We start from the raw sequence: 11,053 nt of genomic DNA on the forward strand, positions 1-11,053 counted from the left end.
CTTAGAACTACACATTCCTGACTTTAGACTGTTATGGCTAAATAGTTAATGCTTATTTAATTTGCTTGCACACAACAGCTTTAAGAGTTTAACCATCCAAATGTTAATCTCGGGCATGTATTTATTCCTCAAACAAAAAACTGTGCAATAAATCATGGCCGGTTACATACGTTACATACGTTGTGTATCCCTTACCGCTGTTAATAAAATCTGTTTCATGTGTACCATCAAACTGGTAGTCTTTGAATCGAAATAAGATAAAATAAAGTTACAAAAATTTTAAAGCGGCAATAGATATCCTATGTCCCCCATTGCCAAAGGGGGAAAATGAAGACAAATAAAGAAATAATTTACTTTTAGAATTTTCTCGCTGAGTTGAAGACTCATTGTTAGCCTTGGGCTTTTTGGTCGGGTTGTTGTATCCTTGACACATTCCGCATTATTTTAATCTAAGCTTACTTTTTGTAACTACGATCATTCCTTTATTACTTTTAACGGTATAAGATAAGATAAGAATTCTATTAATCTAATCAAGAACCCATAAAGGGCATCATTTTACAACACAATATGGTTGGAAAAAGCAAAACAGAAAACTAATACCATACTATAACGTTACGGACAGTATCAGAGCCTAACACAACATGTGTTTTATATAACTATTATATTTTAAAAATGTTATAACAATAAAATATTTTATTATTTAATATATTTTGTTTACATCTGGATCTTATTTCTAAACCTTTAATAATGTAACTTCCTAGGCACATGTGAGTTGTTAAATGCTCATTTTTGAACAGCCACAAATATTTTTTATCATTAGATAGTTCTTTAAATATATATCTCTCTTGGTAATGACCCAGTCAGAGTAAACCCCTTGTTTTCTTTATGATTTCATATCGGATCTCCGTACAAATATTGACACAATAATACTGAAATAAAGAGGTTCTGGTATAATTGGGTAACAGTTTCTAATGTATAATTAATGTTGTGTACTTACCTTTCTCCGTTTGTATGTCTGTAACGTAAATGACTGACGGAGATGAAATTGGTCCTCATTGACATAGGCGCCTGGATACTCTTCTTTTAAATGATTATAAAGTTGTTCTTCTAAGTTTCTTATTCTTTTAACAGCAGATACTGAAAATGTATTATAATCACCCTTAACATATTTATTTTTTTCATTTCGAATAAAAATTGTAAAGAAAACCGAAAGGACGTTTTTACTATAAAAAGTTCAACAATTTGATTAAATAATTCTATTAAAATTTTACATAGTTTTTAACTGGTAACTTTATTTCATCCACATTTTAACTTCCATAAACTGCACCTTGAAATCAAATACATATATAAAGTGTGGAATAAGTCAAAAGACAAACAGCACAATCTTTATTAAGCTATGTTGAATTAAAGTCAAAATAATTCATAGATCAATGATGATAAAGCGTAGTGGGTCATAACCAGTGACACAATGTTCATGTATGTAAACTTTTTTGGTTTATTAAATAGATGAAGGTTGAAGTTATCATTTTATAGGCTAAAATTACATTAAACGTTTATATTCATTCACATCATTCAAAATGTTTTTTTTTTTTTATTCATTGTAATCAGATGTAATCATGATTACTTTACCAATGTAATAATTAATTTAATCCAACACTTTCAGAAATGATGTAATCATTAATTTAATTTAATCGTACAAATGACAAAGTAATTGTAATTTAATCAATTACATTGAAAGTAATCAGACCAATCTCTGCCTACAACTGTCAAATTCAAGGGAATATTTTTTTCTACCTACTTTTGTATACAACAGGATGTGACGTACCATGATTTGGTGTTAAATGAAATTTTAATTTTTTACGATTTTGAGAAAAAAAATCCTGTTCAATTTATATTAAATGTTTCAAAATTAGGGTTTAAATTAAAACGTTTACAACTCTGTCGCATTTTTCGCTATAATAAAAACCTCGCAATAATTTCTGAATTTCCAGTATATAATATGTTTCATTCTTAAGCGGCTAGAGAGTCTTTAAACATTGAAAAGTTTACTTTAAAAATGATTTCAAAAAGATAACATCAAAACAAATATGTTTTATGGACAAATTAGCATCAGTGGCGGATCCAGGGGATGGTCTCAGGGCGCACCGGATCACCCCCATGACGAACCTCAATTTTTTTTAAAGTGTCTATTTTTTCAATAACTAGCTAATTAACAAATTAACACTTGAGATTAATCCTTTCATCGCACTAATTGGATTACCTGGATACCTGGAGGTGTCACAATGATAGAATACGGATTAATTCGTTTCACCTGTAAACACTGTATGGCGTTCACCAGAGGCTTGAGCACAAAACTTCAGGGACGGACTTTAGACATAGTAGCAGCTTATAAATCTGTCTCAGTTGTCAAAGAAACTCTAACCGATGTACGCAAAACTATCGACGAACGGTTTAGTGAATGGTTTGCAGAGACCGAAGAACTTGCAAAGACCGTCGCTGTAGAGCCCTCAATACATAGACGGTGCGGTCGACAAACTCAACGGGAAAACTGTCCTGCAGACACACCAGAAATTTACTACAGACGTGTGATCGGTATCCCATATCTTGACGATGTATTGAGTGGCATGGAAGCAAGATTTTCGCGCCTTACATCAACAGCAATTCAAGCACTGAAGTTGGTACCGGCATTTGTACAAAGCGCAACATTTGACGAAGTTAAACATTTTGTAGACTGTTACCATACTGATTTGCCCAGTCCATCTACAATACCGTTTGAACTGCGTTTGTGGCAAAAGACTTAAGAGTCAATGCTTTCAAAACCAGAAATTGTAGCCAGTGCTCTGAAAGTATGTTGAAAAACAGACTTTCCAAATATTTCTGTTATCTTAAAAATCATAGCTACCATGGGGGTGACGAGTTGCGAATGTGAGCGATCCAACAGTGAGTTATCACTTTTAAAAACCTACCTGAGAACAACTATGGGACAATCGCGTTTAAACGGACTTGCGTTGATGCATGTGCACTACAGTTTGGAACTAAACATAAAACAAATTATAGATAACTTTGCAAGAAAACACCCGCGACGCATGATGTTGAATGACCTGATAAACGACTCTTTGTTAAATTAGTAATTTTTGAACAATTTTACGTAGAACTATTTTTACCGATTCGGAACATTTTAGCTAAACTTTTTTTACAGCTTGCCTAATTCAGATGACAGTTGTATGTTGTGCTATTTTAGATTGAAAGATATTGTATAGAGTCTTAAATAAAAATCAGTTTTACATGTCATTAAATTCCTTTACCTAGGAATATGTGCATTGCATGGTGTTGTCCAAATTCATGATCTTCCTTAATGTCGAAGGTACTTTTTAACCTTTTTCATACAATTCAATATTCATTTGGGACCACCCCCAAATTTTTTTCTGGATCCGCCATTGAGCATTAAGATATACAAATAGTCGATAGATTCAAAAATTCTAGGGAGCAAAACTTACCTGTGTAGCATTCCAGTAGTATTTTGTTAAGATTTGGATCACTTCCATATATCGAACAGAATCGCATTACCTTTCCGGAGCACCAAAGATCACTGCAAGTTTTATGTGGGTTTCGTCTATCTCGGTACTATTGTGTTTTGTGTACTATTGTTTTTCTGTTTTTCTGTTGGTCTTTTTTTTTTTAGCATTGGTGTTGTCAGAATGTTTTCGATTCACAAGTTTAAATGTAACTAGAACACACCCGCGAAATCGCGGGCATATACAGCCCGTTGTAGGATGATTTTTTGTAAAAGACATTATGTATGGAGAATTTCATAAAAGGTATCAAAAGCCCTCTCCCTTTTTCCAAAGTCCGATATTTGTTTCCTTTCTGTTAAATTCAATTATTTTCGTGTTTCTGGCCTCAGACCACAATTATTCTTCTCCTTTGCTACAATGCTTCTTTTGGTAAAAGTCAAATCAAATTAAAACTTTGCACCGTTTCAAACATGAAATAAATATAACTGCTTATCTATAGACCATTATTAGTCTAATAAGATATGCTTCTAGGACAATCCATCAGTGCCTTTTCTTTTGAGAGTCTTATTAACATACAAATGGTAGGATATGAATCATGTATAAATGACTAAGACCGACTTATGCTAATTTGAGGGGTGGTCGGAGGGGTCCTGATCCCGAAATCCCGGGCTAAAAATCATGAAATCCCGAGATGCAGAATTTAAAGAAATTCATATCCCGAAATCCCGAAATCGAAAAATATATTCCCTGATTCCATAAGAATCAATCCCCAAATCCCGAGCTTAAAAACACCCGATCCCAAAGCCCAGAAAAAGGTCCTGCCTCCCTCTAATCTCTACCTTACTTTCATTTTTGCCAAATCACTATTTTCCCTTTCAACCATAAATTTGTATGTCCCATTTATGGGCTTATGTTTTCTAGTCTGTGCATCCGTGCGTTCATTCGTTCGTTCGTTCGGTCGTTCATTCGTTCGTTCGTCCGTCCGTCCGTCCGTCCGTCTGTCCCGCTTTAGGTTAAAGTTTTTGGACGAGGTAGTTTTAGATGAAGTTGAGCATGTTTTACTTATTAATATATATGCAAGTGGTATGACCCCTTAAATAGTAAACATTTCAAAGAAAACAGTAGACAGAATCAGGGACTTTCTATACTAACATAAAAAGTCCCTGACAGAATACAGAGAGTCTCTATATATTAAAGTAGTATAATCGTAGTTTACATGTACATGTAGATAAACGCCGAAAATAATTCTCCTCTCTAAGGAGGTATAATAATTGTGGTTCTTTCGATCTAAACACCATGATATGAAATGCGAAAATAATTGTCCTCTCCAAGGAGGTATAATAGATGTGATTCTTGAGATCTAAACACCATGATATGGAGAACGCTCTGAATGGCTTATTTATTTTTCATTTTTGTTATCTATCATACGATTGGTTGTACTTGTGTCACATGTTTTACTTATTTTAATATATATGCAACTGGTATATGACCCCTTAGATAGTAAATGTTAACATTTCAAAGAAAACAGTAGATAGAATACAGAGTCTCTATATATTGAAGTAGTATAATCGTAGTTTACATGTAGATAAACGCGAAAAATAATTGTCCTCTAAAGGAGGTATAATAGTTGTGGTTCTTGCGATCTAAACACCATGATATTGATAACGCTCTGATTGGCTTATTTATTTTCCATTTTTGTTATATATCATACGATTGGTTATATTTGTGCATGTTTCAAACCAGAAGTCTTATCTATGACTAAAATTCAGTCTGATGATGGAATCATATCCGGACTCTTTTTTTGTCGTTTTTCTCCCAAAATAACTCAATCTGAATAATCATAAGAATGGATGACAAATGCGACTATGCATGTTACCTGTAGGACACAGAGGCATGATGATTGATTTATTGTGGAAGGAAGAGAAGCGACACACAAAATGAGGTCTTCTCGTTTAATAGTATAGATGTGGCTCTGGTATCTGTTATCCCTCTTTTCCAAATAACGTTAAAAGAAGACGATAGTTCGGATCTTTCTTTATTTTTGTTCTAAAGCAACGAAACCCCCATCTCTTGACCTACGGTGATTTAGAGTTTGAAAAATTGTCTAAAATCGTGTTTATTGTTGCAGTATGTATTGTGATGTTTAGTTGCTGTCGTAGTATTGACGTTATATACATCTCAAATTAGGGGTGTTGTCCTCCATTCTATTTTAAATACTTTAAATTCATTATAGATTATGCTTAAGCCTTAACATTTGATATCCTTAATATATATGCATCTGTTTTAAATTATTCTTAAATTCGTTTATTAAGAACGATTTTCACTGATTAGTTTTCCAGGTGAAAAATGAATATACATGTAGTTTTTTGTCGGTGTAGCTAAGTGAACGTTTACATCACTTAATCGAAACTAATAAAAACAAATAGTTTAAATCAACTTGCAATTACCAACAGTTTTCTTTTTATATTATGTAACACATTTATCTTAATAAGAATAAAAACAATCTGGTGAATGATAATTTGTTTTCCATCTGAAAATATAACTTAAGAATTGTTGTCAGCCGTTGCATTTCTAAAAAGTATTTTGTTCAAATTTAGTTACGTAACCCCATTGTTTTAAGAAGGACTATTTTTCCCTGATCAAATATGTTTGACTTCCATTTTCGCTGAACTAGTATACATTTTTGTTTAGGAACCAGATGAAGCCTGACTCCGGAATTTTCTCGCTGTGTTGAAGACCAGTTGGTGGCATTTGGCTGTGTTCTGTTCTTTAATCAGGAGCCTGTAATTCAGTGGTTGTCGTTTGTTTATGTGTTACATATTCGTTAATTTTTTTTATATAAATAAGGCCGTTAGTTTTCTCGTTTGAATTGTTTTACATTGTCTTATCGAGGCCTTTTATAGCTGACTATGCGGTATGGGCTTTGCTCATTGTTGAAGGCCGTACGGTGACCTATAGTTGTTAATGTCTGAGTCATTTTGGTCTCTTCTTTTTTATATTGTTGACTCTTTGGCACATTCCCCGATTCCATTCTCAATTTTCTTTTATTCGAAAATTTGTATTTATTTTTAACTTCATAAATGTAATAAAAAAAATAAGCCTAACTAAGTAGATCTTTTTGTGAATAATATCTACAGATGTATGATTAGATGTTTTCTCTTTCATTCAGCAATATACTTTTCCATTGTAGTCCTTGGTATTAAAGTACGTTTTTCTAAAACTTATCTAGAAACAGACGCTATCATAGATCGTCCATCAATACATGATAATTATCTCAAGAATACCGGAAAATAAAAAAAACTTTTAGTGTATTTTAAAATAATTCGAAACAGTAAAATAGAATTATTTGTGATGAAACTTTCTTGAACAGTTACTTGAAATATACATGTAACGAAAAAGTACTTATGACCTTCAGAAAAATGTATGAATAGCTAATGATTTCGGGGTCACACTTTATACTGTACAACGGCTTAATTTTTATTTCATAGTTTTGTATTTATTTTCAGATACGAGTGAAATAGTGCGATTGTTCAAGAATAAAACTATGTGTACTATAAGCTTAATGTTCGATGACATTTATGTGTTATGTTTATATTAATTAATAGCAGATGGTATAGAAACAATAAAACATCTACTTTAGTTTTGTTGATGAAATCCGACAATAAAATGACAGCTGTAGCAGAAAAAATAGAAACTTGATTAAATCGGTTCCCATTATGTTGTAGTGTCTTCAGATATAAAATAAAAAATTCCAGTATAAAGTCTAATCGTTTTGGTTTTGGTTTTGGTTTTGGATTTAATTTCCTTTTAGACCCAACTATATCTGGAGCTCAAATATTGATGTAATACAACAACTATTGAAAATAAGAACTACTTACCGTGTTTAGACGCAAGAATTCTAGGGAAAACATTAAATACTCCAACTAAAAAGAGACTTGCTGTAAATAACATGAAAAAAGTCATACCGATCTATCACAAAATGATAACTATAAAACTAACTTCATCATGTTTAAGTAAGCTTCATCACTTTCATGCTAATAACCCCTTCCGTAAACGCTAGGAATTCATTCATTGGGAATAACTAGTTATTTCACTGCTTAACTATTCGTGCAGAAATAATTCATCATTTTAAAGATGCTGTCGTAATCTAGAGAACAATGACTTTATGAGAAAGGCGCATGTTATTATTTATTATAATTCTGCATCTGTTTTGCGTTTATGTGCAGTAATGTACGTTCTATGCATATTGTTTTGTATTCTTCCTAAATTGTTTTGGCAAATATTACAAGCAGTCTAATTGTTCCATTAATTGACAAGAAAATCAATGTCAGTATGTGTGAATTCAGAAGATGTCACTTAAAATAGAATTCATCTGTTCTCTTGTACCTATTTTACCTAATACATCAAACCGATGTTTTAAAAGTGAGAAGATATAATGGGGCAATCATGATTGAGAATTCGAGGAAAAACTTTTCTAACCTTGGTTATAACAACAGACGGACAGACGGACAACTATGCCCAGAGACAAAAACGGAATACGCATGCAGATAAGTTCATAAAACACCACACAGAAAACTAAAAATTTAGCAGGTAAAACACAACCACAAAGGTCAGCAGTTAAAAAATCGTTCTATCATAAGTAAGTTCATCTAAGCAGAACTGTGTCAACTGATAGATGAGACTCTCATGGCACAGATAGAATTATTGTTAAAAAATGTAAGGGCTAGTTCCTGCTTAATAAAATAAGGGTAAACATTTTAAAGTTTTATCCTTTTTCTTTATCGTTTGTACGTGGAGAAATCTCATTGAAGGAGTTAACATCGTTCCTTGATTGAAGTAACTTTGGTTAATCTATCATATGTTAAAAGCGCATATGTCCGGTCAATTTGATTCAAGTGCATCAAAGACTAAAGCGCAAATGTTCTTCCGTGTTACAGGTAAAAAATGCCCAAACATCCTGCATTAAATTGAACTACATGCATTACTAAATTATCATTAGGTTTGACTAAGTGCAGTTACCATCATAACAAATGTCTCTAATTAAACACTGCCAGAAAATCTATGAACACACAAGTGTCAATTATTTTTGGCACCTACAAAATATCTGTTAACGTCTATGAAAACTCATTTCGATTGATTATGCAGTTTATACAATACTCTTTCATATAATATGGTAAAAATAAATTTGATAAACTTATTTAATGAGTTTTAATAAATCGGATCTTGAATTTATCTGTTTCAATAATAACCCGTCTTCATATAGCCATGAAATATATAAAAATCATTTGTCCTATACATATGCATGTAAAATTGAAATTTAAAATCCTGGCTTGAAAATTTAAGTTTGTTCATTATAGGTACTTTGTAGGTTGTTTATTGTAAAATAATCAGAATTGCCATAGGTTTTTTCTACGCAGAAATTGCAGATTTTTGTCTGCACATTTTTTTTCTGCCGCATATGAAGCTATGAATATTTAAAACTTTTCCATTCTATGTTACCTGTAAAATGGCGCATACGTAGTTTTTTTTTGTGTGTGGCGCAAATGAAAGATTGGATTTTGTAAAAATTGGCGCATATACAATGCGCCCTAAAGCCCAGGGAAGGGTAAGCTAAGATTTAGTAAACAGGTTACCTCATCCAAAAGCATGCAGCGACGCAGATACCGACACGGTATTGGTCTTGTTAACATAAAAATGAGTAATAATGAAAGATTCCTTTTGCCAAAAAAACAAAAATAGAAGATATCAAACTAAAATTCTTAAAAAAAAAGGAAGTTTCAGTTATAAAATGAAAACGATGATAAAATCTGGACACTTTAGTGTCGAAATTTCAATTTCGTTATCTTTACAGCATAAACATGACGAAACTAGCAAATGCTTTGGTTTGAATTGGTCAGGTTTCATAAGGTTGACCCTTAAAGTCTTCTAACTAATCGGTAAATGGTCCGAGTACACAGTTATCGTCCTTTGACGAATATATTCCTTAGTGTGGACAGTGTGTTACTTGCCAATTTTTGTTATACCCCTTCCAAATTTATTTCTCCATGTTTTATGCCTCATATAGCAAGTTGGGGGGGGGGGGGGGGGGGTGAAATGACACTGTAAAAAAATTTGGGTCATAAATATTAATGTAAAGTAGTGATTAGGTCCAGCTGAAAAAGGTCAAAAATTAGCACTTCGGAAGCTGTCAAAAGATTTCAAGACCCCCTTAAGACAAAATTGTCCATATTTTGAGTTAGAGCTGATGAAGTTTTCTATAATTTTGATATAATTTGTCCCAAAAGTAGTACAACACACTGTAAAAATATTATTGAGAAAGCGCAGGTATGATTTTTTTAATTTTCATTTATTGTCTAAAAAAAATGCACTACGAAATAACTGTGTACTCGGACCAAATGGTGTATGGAGTCTACTATATGTCATTGTGTACAGCTGGATGTGTTTATTGAGTTTCCACTGAAACGTACATTCGGTTTAAGACTGTACTTTGACCTATAATGGTTTACCTATTTTAATTGTGACTTGGATGGCGAGTTGTCCCGTTTGTACTCATACCACATCTTCTTATATCTACGTATTCAATTATCCACACTAAAAACACAAGTACTCTTTATGCAAGTGTTCCGAAAGGTGAATTATCTTTTATGGGGAATATTACTTCACAGTACCTTCGTATTATTGCCCGTGAACATTTGCTTTCCATTTAGTGGAGCAATTGTGTTGCATATCATGCAGATTTAAATAGAGTTATAATGATTAAAACAATTGTTTTAAGTTAATTGAAAGAAAATTGACAGTAATTGGAGAACCATCACTGAAGATCATTCATTTAGTAGAACTGCTGCCAGTTAAAGTTTTTTAAAAAAATACAATTTAGCGAAAAGTGGTATAATTATTAGAATTAATTAGGTGAGCTTCAAATGCCGTCAGGTAGCATGCTTAATTAACACAATTTGTTATCTGCTTGTCGAGAGGTAAAGGCATCTTTTGGTTCATTAAAACATTGGCATGCATATTGACTTAATTATAACATTACAATGTCAACAAGTTTAACTGTAAATTTTAAAGTGTATATCGCTTTCAGCTTAATACGCACCGTGTATTTTAGTAAACTAACATATAATCGAGAGTTGTTGCACTGTTGATTGGTTTTTCCATGTATTTTCAGCTGATGGCTTTGTGTATTTTTTCTTTTTTTTTATAAATATAATAATGATTTTCGTTGATTGATTGCCTTGTATGCATTTATTATTTTTACTGTAGAATTGAAAGCTATTATCAGACTTCTTAAGTGCATTTATATTTACCTATGATCAGTAAAGTTTGCATTTACAGGAAGTGAATTTAAACAGATTTGTAACTATCTTTTTAAACTTTCTAGCCTTATGACCCGTAAGAGGCAGAGCTTTTGTCATTAATTGTGTAATCAATCTAATACCACCACATGTCTTGGCTGTTTGTAGTTTGTGCTATCAAGTGTTTCATCACCATTGTCCGAGTTACTGATATATACCTAAGACTCTATAAAATCTATAAGT

At 32.4% G+C, this 11,053-nt stretch overlaps 1 protein-coding gene across 4 annotated transcripts in view; it reads right to left on the bottom strand.

Annotated features, from left to right (window-relative positions):
- LOC143066955 (uncharacterized) overlaps nt 1-7,780 on the bottom strand; it is a 32,466-nt gene extending 24,686 nt beyond the window's left edge. The window contains exons 1-2 of one of the 4 annotated variants that reach the window (XR_012975809.1): nt 7,394-7,773; nt 998-1,137 (exon numbers count right to left, since the gene is read on the bottom strand). Coding sequence is in view for 2 of the 4 variants with exons in the window: in XM_076239829.1 (XP_076095944.1) it covers nt 998-1,137; nt 7,394-7,478 (225 nt within the window). In the remaining 2 variants the exon portion in view is untranslated. Of the gene's footprint in view, nt 1-997; nt 1,138-7,393 lie in introns of all 4 variants that reach the window. The other 3 variants (XR_012975810.1, XM_076239829.1, XM_076239828.1) reach the window with 3 other exon arrangements.
- Nucleotides 7,781-11,053: the final 3,273 nt, after the last annotated feature.

The sequence above is a fragment of the Mytilus galloprovincialis genome, chromosome 3 (genome assembly GCF_965363235.1).
Source record: "Mytilus galloprovincialis chromosome 3, xbMytGall1.hap1.1, whole genome shotgun sequence".
In the NCBI taxonomy this organism is placed as follows: Eukaryota; Metazoa; Mollusca; class Bivalvia; order Mytilida; family Mytilidae; genus Mytilus; species Mytilus galloprovincialis.